Source organism: Macrobrachium rosenbergii, chromosome 17 (genome assembly GCF_040412425.1).
Source record: "Macrobrachium rosenbergii isolate ZJJX-2024 chromosome 17, ASM4041242v1, whole genome shotgun sequence".
Taxonomy (NCBI): Eukaryota; Metazoa; Arthropoda; class Malacostraca; order Decapoda; family Palaemonidae; genus Macrobrachium; species Macrobrachium rosenbergii.
Window position 1 is genome coordinate 7,737,847 of NC_089757.1, and position 15,251 is coordinate 7,753,097.

Sequence of the window (15,251 nt, forward strand, 5' to 3'; positions counted from 1 at the left end):
TTATCCCTGTGTAGGACTGTACATAAATTATACTTGTGACCAAGTATAATTCCATGGTTGCGAACGTTTTCTTTTTTCCATTTATACGTTTTCTCTGTCGTATGAATGCGTGGTAAAACCTGAAGAGAGGCTGCGGTATATTAAGTTCTCGGCTTACAGAACATACAGATTTTTGGCTCTTCAGAAAAAGATTCGTTCAATTTCCCCAGATTCTTCAGTAAGTCTCCCGCTTTTCTATACAGCTCAAAACAGCATTAAACTGCTGAATTCAGATCTTACTACGTAAATATTGTGAAAAGCACCTACTGTGTTGCGACTAAGCATTTCCGTTATGTACACAATGATGTTTGTCGTAGGCCAAACATCGCGAGGTTTACATAATTACATCATAAGTTTTACTCAAGCTCCATTTTTAAGCAGACGACATTCGTTTTTATGTTTAGTTCCAATTCCTATTAGTGGATCTAATACAATTTTTACTGGGTTGTGTTGACTCGTATACATTTACAAATATGTTTGAATTGAAACATAATTATGAAAGTTGTGTTCATACCCCTTATAAACAATACCACATAGAGTATTTTGTTTATCCAAAAGCATTCCAGCTTCTGTTGGCACATCGACTCGATACCTGTGTGCAGAAGACCTTAAATTAAAAAAAAAAAAAAAATCCCAAATTCCTGAATTTGCCTTGCAACTTACACAATACATTTAGCCCGAATCAATTTATTTTAGAAAACGAGTCTCACTTCTTCAGAGTATTTGCCAGTAACAGCCAGTTTTGTATATGATCAACTTGCTTTATACCTTTAAGTAAATGGTACAGTGCAAGTGGAATGTAACCATCCATCCAACGCTTACTTACGTAGAATTACAAGACTACGTCCTTGGACAGCGTAGTCAAAGCCTGGTTTTCCCATTAATTCCAGATACAGAAAACTAACTCCTCTTTGACATCTGAAAATTTGTATTCCCACTACCTGCATGGCACATCGTTCATGTCTGTAACAGATCATTTTAATATGCGAATGGTTTTTGAACCACGGAGCACATTCTCTGTCAGGACATTTTCATCAAGATTAAGTTTGCCTCTCCATATAAGCATCTTCGTTCAAGTTTCCCGTCACGAAATTATCTCATTTTACTGTTTTCCTCTAACATCACTGCTGTTCACGACGACTCTTATGGAAAGTCTTGATATATTCAGTCTTCCTGATAGAAGTGGGAGTTTATAATACAATGTGGGGGCTGCAAATTTGAAGGCTCGAAAAACTAACCCTCGAAATATGAATATACAGAACTTAGGCCAAAGGCGAAGGACTGGGACCTATGAGGTCATTCAGCGCTGAAACGGCAACAGAGTGGAAAGGTTTGAGAGGCGTAACAGGTGGAAAACCTCGCAGTTGCACTATGAATCAATTGTTAGGAGAAGGTGGAAAGTAAGATGGAAGAAAAAGAATATGAGAGGAGGTACAATAAAAGGAGCGAAAGGGGTTGCAGCTGGGGGCCGAAGGCATGCTGCAAAGAACCTTAAGTAATGCCTACAGTGCACCGCATGAGGTGCACTGACGGCCCTACCCCTCTAAGGGAACTCGAAATATGTGTTGGCTCAAACAACTTGAAGTCATTTGTAACTAGCCTTGTGTTAACTCCATTCATTGACTTATTATGCACAGTGAGTCCTTCAGATATTTTGAGTCATAACACGTTTTAACATTACTCGAGTTTTGATAAGCAGCCAGCGCGACCCGAACAACACTTGGGTAATTCTGTTCCGAGGTGACAAATCCTTATTGATTTTATGCTTCTCAATTCAATGTATTTTGCGGCTTCCGAAGTTATGTAAATTAAGATAAATGAATTGCAATAGTCCACCCTATTAATGAAAATAGTTTTACTTCTTCTTAAGTAAATTATGAGGGCTGAAGTTGCAATAGTCTATTAATGACAATTTTTAATAGAACGGTAGACATTATTTCCAAGATGATGTCCAGTAACCCTTGAGACAAATGACTTGAGCACGGAGACAAACTGAAGTCTGGCGCTAATCAGGAGTGAATTATTGTTTACATTTAGCTAAACACCACCAAGTCTTCTTAAGTTATTTTTCTTTCCCATCAACATGAATTCAGTTTTATTTTCTTTTAGTTTTAGTTACTTACATGTCATCCATTCCTTAACACTGGTGAGGAGTTCATTTAGTTTCTCATTTGTTTCCTCGACGTCGTTTATGGAGAGGAAAACTCGTTGTCAACTCTCCTTCACAGTCTCTTATATGTAAGGAACTTCCTTAATTTCCCTTATGGTTATTATTTCTCATTGACCTGCCACCTGACTCCTTATGTTCTTAAACCTTTATTCTAAAATCGAAAAAAAATGTTCCATAGTTTCATTGCCGTGATAAGGAATACAAATAGTACTAGACTAAAGCATAATCGTACTTCCGTAAACAATTTCAGTCTGTTAGATCTTCAAATTTTATTCAGCCTGACAAATGTTTTTGGTTTGCCTGTATCATTCTTTCAGTAAATTCCAACTCCAGCAAACTTGTACTTGGTATAATTGTTCCTAAATTTTAGAACGATCCAACTACATTATCCTTTCTCCATCAAGTGCTCTTCCTTCCCTTGTAAATACTGTTGTCCTTGTTAATTAGAACAGCATCGCTGCTTATTCTAGGTCTGTCTAGATTCTATCTTTATTTCAGTTGTCTACGTCCGATTTCCGTCCACTTTTTCCATTATGAAATCTATGAGCACGGTAAACAGCAGAGGAGGCATAACATTTTCCTGCAGTATCCCACAATCTACTGCATTACTCAGGGTTGCTTTTAGTTAGATATATATCCTTAACTAAAGGGAATACAATACGCGTATTTTAAATTCCAAACACTATCGCCCAGCAAGTATTTACACAAACATTTGATCTGTAGGCCTACAATTCCTGTCTTTTCCAAAACTGTCTAGTTTCACTATTTGTATTATTTTCTCTCTTCAGCCTGTTGTGAAAGCATCTACTTCACATTGGCATCACACAGATATTACTAAACTTTTATTGTTAAAGATCACCTTTCTTTGGTGCCTTAACTATGGCTTGAAGTCTCCCATCATCAGGCTATTGTCTCCTCGTTCCATATTCTGCTAAAACAGCCTAGTTACCATACGAGGGGTAATTTAATTTTCAAATGAAACCTTTTCAGTAACAAACTTGGACCGGTATAAAGATATTTGCGGGTTTCGGTTATATGACAAACCATGTTACTCAGTCTCTCAGATTTAGTCTTTTTTCCCGCATTTTGAGTTTATCGGTCTATAGTTCGTTTTCCAGAAACTTGTGAGAGTTTAAGGGCCTCTGTTGGTTGAAACCAGACGTCCACACGTGGCCTCTCTTGCATCCGTTAACAACTCACCTGACTTAATGGCTGCCTTAAGGCAAGGTTCTGTACTGGTAAAAGGCCAACCTTGCTTGCGCTGGCATCTCTCTCCCCTTTAGGATTTACAAAACAGTATATATATGACTAGGGTGCTGCTTGCTACTGTTTTGTTCCTGTTGTTGTATTGTGCATATAAACTATTCACTTCGTGACGATCATACGACACTTTTTTTTTTTTTTAAGAGATACTTCAAGTTTTCTGAACATAACTGACGGGCTGTTTTTCGGAGGCCGTTCGTCCTTCACTATTATGGCGCTCATAATTAAAATTTACTTGCACATTAGTTTACTGAATAAGGCTGCCACCATTATGACAATAATAGTTTTATTAATCTCTTCTCTTTCAGGCCAGAGGCGAACGTTTACCAGATCAAACTTATTACAACAATGCAATGAACTTCTACAAACAGAGATTCAGTAAGGTGGTTTTCATCGTCTCGTCAGGGGACCGGAGATATATCAGCGAAACCTTTGAAAATTACGAGGATGTGACCTTCGTGCCAGGTATAGAATTTAAAAATTACCAGACTCTGCAGAGGTATATAAACTGTTTTTATAGATCATCGGTTCCCGCTCGGACGGAACATAATCCATTCACTTGTATGAAAACCAGTGTCATAACCAATTTCTTGACCGAGCAAAGTAGCTTTTAAATTACGTAGCATTTCTTGACTTTAGTGTCGCACTTATCCAGTTTAAACATCAAAATTTTTTCCAATCCATTGCTGTTGCTGGTGAAATACAGACATCGAATATAACTGAAGACACTTGCCAATTTCTTTTTATTAAAAATCGATTCATCATTGTCATAATGTTCAAGAAAAACTTCGTTTCCTTAAAACACCCAGAAAACAGAATCAAGGTCATGCATCCCACTAAGTTGGATAATTTTTGAGTAATTGTGTGCTGGTGACACACAAACACACACGACCAATTCTACTGGTGTCTCGAAGTATATTTAAATTTCGGAGAACTACCGGTTATTACTGTTTCCATGGCAAGAAAATCGTTAGATAATAGATAGTGAGGTCGGTCTAGGTATATAAGGTCTGACGACGCGCAGGCTCCCTGGCCCCGGTAGGGGTCATGACGTCACGCGAAAGAGTACTAGAAGTTTTCCTTGTGAGCCAGGTATATATATAGTAGACATCAGTTTTGCGATATACGAAAAGCACAGCTGAAACCTTTACTGAAGAAGAGAGGCTAGCCGTAATATCTTTTGATGAAATGAACATCGCAAAGCACTGGGATTATGATACAGGAACAAGTAGATTAAATAAACTTCAAGGAAAAGTTCAGGTTATCATGTTGAGGGGTCTGACTGCTAAATGGAGACAGTCCATCTTTTATGATTTTGACGAATCATGTGTCCATGACATGGTGATAGGAATGATTGTGGGAGTAGAGAATGCAGGCTTTTGGGATAGACCCAGTGAAATAAAAGAAAGTTGCAATAAAAAAAAAATCCATGTCATGATAGGGAAACATTCATATTTGACGATGCCCCATATATGATAAAACTGATAAGAAATCATTTTATAACTAAGAAGTTTTGTTTTGAGGATTGAACGCTGATTTCTGATTCGTGTATGAGGAAAATGTAAGTAAGGCGCGCACAGAACATAGTTAGATCGCAAGCTTAGTGAAATTCACGTAAACGTAAAAAAACAACTTCAGCGGGTAAATACTCATGAGTTCATCATGCATCATTGCAAATGTAAAATCAAGGATGCTTATGGACTGACTTCGATAGCCAGAACACACTTCTATATAAAGTTATCCATGTACTAACAAAAATGAGAGCATGCAACGCTTAATCAGGCACACATCACAATTTCCAAAAGGCCGTGATCTTATCGGGTCACGCACTAGTGGGTCTATATGAAATTATAACAAAGAATATGTATCAACACGAAAATTGAATCAGGACCCACTAGAAAATTTTTTTGGGTGTTGCAGACAGATGAGTAGACGGCATGAAAATTTTTAATAGGATTAGGTAAGAACGCTGCACTAATCGACGATGAAAGTAGAAAGCACGAAAATAACTATTGCTTATCAGATGAGTTGGTGCCGACGAATGCTTCAAGCAAAGACAAATCCTATAATGAGCGTGAACTCGCATTGGAAATCTGCGTAACTAGCAACATATCTAAAAATGTCGACTTGGATCTAGAATTTGAGAATGACAATACAGAAAAAACTCCAGCGGATATGGCCAGTTTGTCAGTAGATCCAAATAACTCAAAATCGATATGTGATGTAATGTAGGAAAATTCTTCTTTGATATATAGAGGTGGCTACATTGTTAAAAAAATTTTTGCGGTATCCTCATTTCGGCCAAAAGGCGACTTAGTCAAAAGTGATCAGTGTTTCTGGATCAATAAAATGAATAAGAGTCAACTCTACAGTATATGCCGTCTGAAAATTCATTCTCACAATGAAGCTTTATGAGAGATGTCTTCAAAGGCATTCCTGGAGGGTCTTAGGGAGAGGAAACAATGTATAAAAATGTTTGCTTCTGAAATACAATCAACAGGTGTTGATGTTCGCAATGATGTAATTTAATTTTTTTGCAAAGCTCTCAGTATTTATGATGAGATACCTGAACAAGATGATGTATAAAAAAAAAGTAAATTGTGCGATTAAAAAAAGCATTTTCAGATGATTAAGAATTATTTTTTCTGAATTTTTATGAAATATACGTTACTACTGAATATTTTTGTGTGTGTTGCTTTTAAGGAATTTGATGTTTTACTACCTTTCCCGTGAAGAAACAAGTAACATAAAATTAAAGTGGCAAAGGCAAAAGAAACATGGTAACACTTTATTTCGCATGACGTCATGAGCAAAACAAGTCGGCAGATCTAACATACCTAGACCGTGGTGAGGTCCACATCAAATCGCGCGTCTTCGCGTTCGCAACTGTATTTTCACTTTAGCGTTTAAAAGCGGCCGATGGCGACACGTAATACCGATCGTTTGACAGTCTTGCCTGAGACTCTTTCAGGAATAACCTGCTCACTTCAAAGTGTATTTCTTGTTTAAACCTACTGTACATACAGTACTTGGATATTCGCTGCCGTTCCTCCACATGTGTAGCCTATTTAGTACGCAACTGCTCTGTTCCAAATTTTGCAGTTTCAGTATTGAACGAAAATGTTCAGAACTTGATAGAATGGGCACCCTGACTCATCATCATTAATCCCTTGTCTGCCCGACCCTGTCTTAGTGGGTTCCTGCCTAGACCATACTTCTTTTGACGGCAGGTTTAATTCGTCAAAATCAAACGACCATCACTGCGATAGCTTATAGTACTAAGCCAATCATTAACTTAACCAGATGCTTCTCTCTCCAACAGGTGCAAACCGAGAAGAAGACATGGCCATTCTGAACTCCTGCGACCACAGTATCATGACCGTCGGCACATTTGGCTTCTGGACATCCTACCTGGCAGGCGGATACGTGGTTTACCCGGGTGATTTCCACATCCCTAATTATCCGATGCAAAGGGAGAGATACGAGAGAGCCCATCTGGATTTCTTTGTGCCGATTTCTCGCTCATAGTGTTAAGTTTTGTGTGCGAGATCTTGATCTGTTTGATCATATTTCCTTCTGTACTAAAGCAATTATAGCGCCTTTCTGCAACTGATTAGCGCCTTTCAGCAACTGATGGAGTAGGAAATATTACTAAAATAACTTCCTTACTAAGACTTCAATTAAATTTTTATCACCATCCACACCTTCAAGCTGAAGAGGATAATGATAAGAGTAATAATGGATTTTACACAGCAACTGGAAAGAAGCTGCAATGGGGTAGTTGGGGGGATTGCTTGACTGTGTGAGAGGAAGAAGGGCTTTTGGGGATACGTCATTTTGAGGTTTATGGCTACTAAACCTGGCGGCACAAGGGGGTTACGTTACACTTGCCGACCACTTATTGCAAAAAATAAACGTGAATCTCGTTGGTAAATGGAAGAAAAAATAAAAGTAAACTTCACAATGGAGCCCCTAACCTTGATGGTACGCTTAATCAACTTAATTATTGATAAGGTCGATCTATTTACTTTGGTCTAAACTGTCGATTACGCACGCTTTTTTCTTATTAGTCTGTGTAAATAAGTTACAGCTTTATTCTCAGGTCCAACTTGTCGCTGTCAGCAGCCGTTAGATTGTTCATGAAATGGGTGTGTTATGTTGTTAAAAAAAAAAAAAAAAATGCAAAACACTAGAAAATTGTAACTAAATAAAGGAGAAAATTTCTAGAAAAATCTTAGGAAATCAGTGTAAATTATTATTGCTTCAAGAATCTTTACTGTAAAATAAAAAACTTTGATAATTTTATAATGCTTAACCTGTTAAAATAATTTTTCCACACATTTTAGATATCTTTAGCTGTATAATCTAAACATTTACGAAAATTGATAAAGTGAGAAAATTCTCTCGCCCACAAAATCAAACATTATGTTACGAGAATACTAACAAAAAACTTCAAAGGTACTGAGTTCTCTTCAGTGTTTAAAAAAAGTTTTCAAACTTTCTGATGGAGGAATATGTCGCTTTTTATTGTTACCGAGGTCAACCGGGAATGAAAAATCTGGGGTTATGCTACATGAAATGAAAATGACATGACATACGCTCCATTAACCTTTAATTATCCATGCACACACGTGCATTTATACTTATTTGTATTCCTAATCGATACGTACGCCTATACACACATTTTACATTCAATTCTTGCTTTAGTGGGTAGCCAATGACGCTGTTTATTTCATATATTCAATTCTTGCTGCTAGGCTCAAGAGACTATCTGAACGCAAAACAAATAGCCCCAGAACTATGAGTAACCAAGGCACTTTTGAAACAGTCTTTAGTACGAGTAATCGGTCATTCGCCTGACCCCATATGGTGTCTTAAAAGACAACCGGCTCTCAGTTGCAGAAGTGAGCTTTCAGGACTGAAAGTGACTTAATACGGATAAGCAATGATCTCGAACTAAGAGGTACTTGCGAAACGTTCAAGCTTATGCCTCGTGTAACAGCTTAATTCAGACCAGAGGATCTGAGACCGTTAATCTGATGGAACTACATAAACGTGAAAAAGATGGTCACGAAACTCAAGCAATTTATTTTCAATCTCATTTATCAAGTTATGTACCTAAAATCTATAGAATAAAATACAAGTTAGTGTATAGGTCTTTAGTAAAGGTCCGCAAAACCAAACAGTTTGCAGATCTCCCCCACAAAAAAGCCTTTTATTAATATAATACTACAAAACCAGAAAAACAAATTTGCAGCTCTAAAATACAGACATTTTGAATCTAAAACAAGATTCGTAATATAAATCTTACGAAGATTTGGGGGAAATCATTCACTAAAATTTGTTAGTTGTTCAGCATTTCATTGTATAATATTGGCAACAGCCAAAAAAGGTCTTTTAAGCTAAAGTTTTCGCTCCCGGGGCAACCCCATCGTGACAACACGTCGTTTGTTGTGTAATACAACCTTCATAAGCTTATCAAACTTGTTATTCGAACACTTTAACCTAAAACCTTTGCATTTCTCCATTACATTTCCACAACTCAAAAAATGAAAGCAAGGACTACGCTCTAAAAACGATGGTAATTCGGCAATACAGCTTTCACCTAAAAGTTTCTTAGTTTTCGTGGTTATGCTCTACAACTCCGTTGGTAACTGGTGTGCATTTCTTCAAGCATATTTTCGGCTAAACCAGTTATATCTATACGCGTCAACTAAAGAACTGGAAACGATTGCGTGCATTTTTCAGTTGCAAAAAGATAATCGTGTAAATTCCTCAGCAAACAAAACATTCGCAACGTAAAAAAAACTATCGGTTTAAGAACGACCCTCATAATTGATGAATTATGCAAGATTCGTAGCTACTCACACAGCCCGCAAGGACGAGCCATCGAATTTCGATGCTCCAAGAAAATATGAAATTAAACTGCCTTCCTGCCTCTCTCTCTCGTGTGTGTGTGTGTGTATATATATATATATATATATATATATATATATATATATATATATATATATATATATATATATATATATATATATATATATATATATATATATATATATATATATATATATATATATATATTATTTAATAATATACTACTATACAAATACTACATACTGGTTAGTTAACCGTTAGTCTATGAAGCCCTGGTTTTCTCACAGAACATATACAAATTTAGCTTTCAAGACCGACCCATCAATAGCGGGAGCATACCTGTAATAACTAGTACCCCACAAGGAGATTCGAACTATTAATAACAAAGAAATCACTCTAGTTGGAGTTAGAACATAATATAAATATATGTATCTCGTTTTTACCTCTTTCGTCATGTGTTAACTTTATTTATTTATGATTGTTTATTTTCGTCCGAATTTTACTATGACTTTTAGGCAAGGCTTGCTTGGATATAGTACTAATTACCACTGGCATTTTGGCTTGTCTCATACGGAAGCGTATAACATATCATCCATCAAGTTCCTACTTGATAACATCAGCGGCAAAATGTCACCGACCGCTTGTGAAAACCTTTTCGTACTTTAGTCCAGGAAGTGTTTTGTTACCATACAACGTTAAAACAAAGAAAATGATAAACAATCTGCCGGTGCTTCACCTCAAAACGCTATGGAACCGGAATTTCCGACTTTACAAAGGGCGTGCCTAGAATATTAAAAAGGTTGTAGTCCTATTTTCCATTCGCATGCGATTCTTAAAACTAGCTAATACTGGTTAGACTCATTTCCGGCTTCAGAAATGTTACGCTAGGCAATGTTGGGTAATTCTAAGTATTCGCTCCACGCCTGTTTTTACTTTGGAAACAGGTTTTTTTCTACACCTTTAAGGCTTCTGATACTGGCGGTGCATTTGTTTGTTGGGGGCCAAATGGAATGTCCCTTCGCCGTGTTTAGTACTGGGCCGGGGAGGGGGCGGTACCCCTACGTTAACACGTTATTGCACTTGCCGGACGAGATATGAACCGTTCCAAACAGACGTAGCCGTGCTCTGTCTTGTGAAGATCGCGCACGGAAACCCCTTGTTGAGTGGACTTCGGGGGTTAATTACAAGGTTAATTACATTCGACCCCAAAAAATAACGTTAAATTGTAAATAAGCAAAATCCTTTGAGAAACCACCATTTCTCGCTAAATACCCGCCGTGCATCTGTTACTTAGATCTACCCAATATTGTTCTAAAAAAAAATCCAATCAGGCCTATCTTGACATAGACAAATTATCTAAGTAGTTAATGCTAAGTACATTACTGACACGCTTTCCTTAAAGATTTATTCTGGTTAGTTTTGCAGAGGAGAATCGGGCATCGTTGTGACGAACGTCAACTGTAACATGACATCGCTTCTCAAGAAATAATGAACTACCATGGTTTTCGTACTCACTCTTTCTTGGCGTTCTTCTTCACTCTTAAGCTCTTCGTTGGAGAGTGGGTAGAGCTGTCGCCTAGCACGCTGTTGGCCCAGCGTTGGACTCTCCTACCGGCTAATAAAGAATTAGAGGAATGTTTATTTCTGGTGATAAAAATTCATTTCTCGTCATAATGTGGCTCGGATCCCACAAAAAGCTGTAGGTCCCGTTGCTAGGTAACCAGTTGGTTCTTAGCCACGTAAAATAAGTCTAATCCATCGGGCCAGCCCTCTCTAGGAGAGCTGTTAATCAGCTCAGTGGTCTGGTTAAACTAAGGTATACTTAAATCCGAAATAGACCAGAAAACACCGCAGCCTTTTATTTTTGTCTTTCACCGAGGAAATTTCAGAAACTACTGTACTGGACAGTCACAGGGCAGCCGTCTCGCGTGCCGTTAGCTATCACCCTACTCAGGGTAATGAGTTCTTACTTCTTAACAAGCTGTTCTTATCTTTAAGGGTTGGTTGTTTCCCAGTGAAAAATATCGTTATCGTGAAACTGCATAAATACTCCCAAACATATGCATGTAATTTACCCATGCATTTGTATATCAGAAGCAAACACATTCAACACCCCGTCTGTAGTAAGAGAGAGAGAGAGAGAGAGAGAGAGAGAGAGAGAGAGAGAGAGAGAGAGAGAGAGAGAGAGACCTTGGACTGGCTGTAGGAACCAGAATTATCGATCTGATTCCTTCACCGCATTGCACGAGACAGTAAGTTGTGTGTGGGTGTGCTGATAACACTCCTTGACTTCGTATATATAACCCCGTTGGATCTAACCTGCGCGGGAAAAATGATTACAGGCTTTGCCATACAGACTTACCGACGCGACAGCGTAACAAAATGAAAGAGTTAAGATTCCCTTAAGAATGATTACCAGTGAAATGAGCTCTACGAAAAGAAAGTATCTGAAGGCAAACCAACGAGAAGAGAGAAGCAACAAAAGAAGAGAAAGGAGGTAAAAGGCAGATCAATATTTGGTAATCCATTACCCAACAACTTCCTGGGGTCCTGTTGCTCCTCTGTCTGGGGTGCATGACGTCATTCTCTGACAGGTTTACGCCAGTAAATGTATTTCTTCCATTTTTTCGTCTATATTTTCTTCCGTAGTGAATGCCTTCCAAATTTGCTCTATTCATTGTTACTGTTCTAAATAGTAATTTTTTTCTTTATTATAAATTAAGTATTTCAAGCAAATGACAATAGGTAATTATTGACAAAAGGAGTCCGTGAGAAAATACAGTATCGTAAAGATCTGTTGAACGATACATAAAAACCATAATACAATACTAGATTGACAGCTATTTAACCTGTTTTATAACATCCCCTCATGATGAACTGAATGAAGCTGTAACTAGTTTTCTATGGTCATTTGTTACGGATAATACATAGAAAAACCAGCTGCCTTAAGCGAAGTTACTCCTTTTCGCCAGCGTTCTGGATTTCACCAAAAAACTAGGTTACGCAACTAGTCTTCGTAAAACTGTCGACGGTTTCCGCATACCATCTTTATCACTATGTGATGTCCTTCTTCTGAAAAAAATGTTTTACATCCAAACTGGGAGGAGGACAAAATTAGGGGCATATACTGTACTGATAATTAGGGGTAAAATGGAAGACACAACTACAACGCAGAACTAAACTGCGAAGCTCAGGGATACGCTGCAGGCCACACCCCTCGGCGAAGCTCGTGTCCTGTGACCGGATCGGGTTTCTGCCGCAATTTGGTGGATTGGCTGACTGGCCGCGCCAGAACCAACCTTCGCGAAAAATTGGGGGAAAATTCTATTTTAAGTTTTATTTCTTAATGAACGGTGCTGAAAGACGAAGAGGAAAAATCAACTCTTCAGTTACATAATATAAGGTTAGTTAATCTTACTGATGTTGTCGTTGACTTCTGTCTAATCTTAACACGTAGTTAACTGACATTTCTTCTTCTTTCGAAATCCTACTGGGAGATGGACATACACAATCTAATGAAGAAATGAAACCAAATCTGCGAAAATTATTCTTTACTATCACAAATATAAATAATTTATGGAGACAATGATATAAAAAGAATTAATTTGTATCCTGAAGTAACTCTTTAAAACTATTTTCTCATGGAATCATTATTCTGTACCGTCGACAAATGCAGACTGAGGTAACATTACAAAAACAACTATACATATATATATATATATATATATATATATATATATATATATATATATATATATATATATATATATATATATATATATATATATATATATATATATATATATATATATATATATATATGATATATACTGTATTTATGTGTATGTATATGATGTTATAGGTTTATATTACAAAAATGACCGAATAATGTGATGACAAAGATACACCAAGAAGTGCCAATGAACGTATATGCAAGCATGAATGAACGATGAATATAAGTACTTCACAGCACGACCGCTGCGGCAAGTCTAGGAGTGAAATAAATTAGCACTTCTGAGAAACTGCGGAAGGAAGACAGGCGTCAAGACGTCAGGTACGAGGAATCGGGACGAAGAGGTCCATGCCGGCTCTTTCGTACCTGTCCTTTTGGAGGGGGTAGTTTGGGATGTAGAAATCGCCTGGATAAACGACGAGCCCCCCTGCCAGGTAAGCCGTCCAGAAGCCGAAAGTCCCGACGGTTATGATGCTGTGGTTACAAGACGCCAGGATGGCCATGTCTTCCTCCGGGCTTTTACCTGGCGGGGTGAAGAGCGAAAACAAGTTAAGACGTAGACTGGGCGTGTATGGAAGCATGCAAAGTATAGCCATATATTGTGCGTGGTCGTGACGAATTGACGGTGAGAATACAGAATGCAAGATAATAGCATACTGCATGTACGAGTATGCGCGTCAGATGTGGAGTATACACACAGGTAAATATGCAGAGTAATCAGGTACCAAAAGTCTTTTGGAAATGGATGGTGTATTAATAATTAGAACAAGTACGTAATGTCCTTTGTGTAAATAGGAATGGAGAGCAAACCTGATTCTTTTTTTACTTTAAGGAAATAAAAATAATTATGGCAATGTATTCTTCTGTGATATACGTCAGAAGCTGTGATGATGAATTACTGGCTTCATTTTCTATTATAGTGTTTTAGACTTCGTATATGTCACCTATTACTGGTTAGGCTAAACTATATACAAGAACCCCTGCATGAATGGGTAATCTGAGTATGCATGTACAAAAACGACATCATAATCCTCATACAAATTCTTCACTGAAAGTCCTTTACCTGGCACAAAGATGACATCGGGGCGACCTTTGAACTCCCCCTTGATGTACTTCGTGTCATCTGATCCAACGACGAAAACGACCTTCGAAAACTTGTCTTTGTAGAATTTCATCGCGTTGCTGTAGTACGTCTGATTCGGCATCTGCTCTCCTCTGTGCTGAAGAACACGAATGTGGTTCACGTTAAGGGTTGCTGGCAATATAAATGCGTTTCTATTTAGAATTTTAGACGGATAATCACTCAATGGGAAAATCAACCAACTTTCAGTTTTTTTTTTTTTTTTTTTTTTTTTGCCTTTTGCATCATACAATAAAAATTATTGCGTTCAAAAGAGCTCGATTCGAAGAATAATGATATAAATTCGAATTTACTGGACCTAAGAGATTTTAGTGTGTGCGTGTGTTGGGGGAGGGTGTGTGACTGGAAATTTAGAAGTCAAACTGAGCAATAACATCATGCAACATCTCTAAACAGTGTTTGGAGTGTACCAATTACAATAAAAATGCCCAGACGATTAAACCCCGACTTGAAAAGCGAAGGAAAATATATTACGTCTTGGATTCTCAAACTCAGTGAAGGAAAGTAGACTGGAGGCGCATTAAAGTTTAACCTAAAATATGACAATGAATAGCAGTATCGGATCTCTGACAGTGTAAGGTGGAAATGAATTTCGTGATGTCTCGCTTCTATGGTCTCCAAATGATCTTACATATCAAGTGACAACTTACCACTTTATCTGCGGCTCTTTTGTTTTCCCAGATTCCAAGTGTTTTTGATTTCTTATGGTCAAGAAGAGGTAGGTTGTGTTTAGATGAGAAGAGTAAATTATAGAAATTATACTACCCAGGGGTTACTTTACAGCCACTGGTTTTCCTGCAACGACCATTCTTTCTTCATGCACGACTCACGCACACACACACACAAATTATATACTGTACATATCCAATGCAGCACGAAGGGACACGTGCTGGAGAATATCAGAAAATCCCCGTCAGAAGGTGAGCGGAAACCGGGACTTTGGACAAGCACTTTCGTAGTTTATCCGACATTTTCATGTTTACACCAAATACAAAAAAATTGAGAGAGTCTTATATACAAAAACAGAA

General features: G+C 37.7%; 2 protein-coding genes across 7 annotated transcripts in view; one reads left to right on the forward strand and one right to left on the reverse strand.

Annotated features, from left to right (window-relative positions):
• The window catches only part of LOC136847695 (galactoside alpha-(1,2)-fucosyltransferase 2-like), a 58,483-nt gene extending 50,711 nt beyond the window's left edge, over positions 1-7,772 (forward strand). The window contains exons 8-9 of the mRNA XM_067119521.1: positions 3,781-3,937; positions 6,795-7,772. Of these exons, the coding sequence (XP_066975622.1) occupies positions 3,781-3,937; positions 6,795-7,000 (363 nt within the window). The 3' untranslated portion in view covers positions 7,001-7,772. The remainder of the gene's footprint in view (positions 1-3,780; positions 3,938-6,794) is intronic.
• A 5,405-nt stretch (positions 7,773-13,177) lies between these two features.
• LOC136847697 (galactoside alpha-(1,2)-fucosyltransferase 2-like) overlaps positions 13,178-15,251 on the reverse strand; it is a 36,707-nt gene continuing 34,633 nt past the window's right edge. For 5 of the 6 annotated variants that reach the window (XM_067119534.1, XM_067119533.1, XM_067119535.1 and 2 more), the window contains 2 exons: positions 14,146-14,302; positions 13,216-13,605 (listed from right to left, as the gene is read on the reverse strand). In XM_067119534.1, coding sequence (XP_066975635.1) covers positions 13,400-13,605; positions 14,146-14,302 — 363 coding nt within the window. In that variant the 3' untranslated portion in view covers positions 13,216-13,399. Of the gene's footprint in view, positions 13,606-14,145; positions 14,303-15,251 lie in introns of all 6 variants that reach the window. The other variant, XM_067119532.1, reaches the window with a different exon arrangement.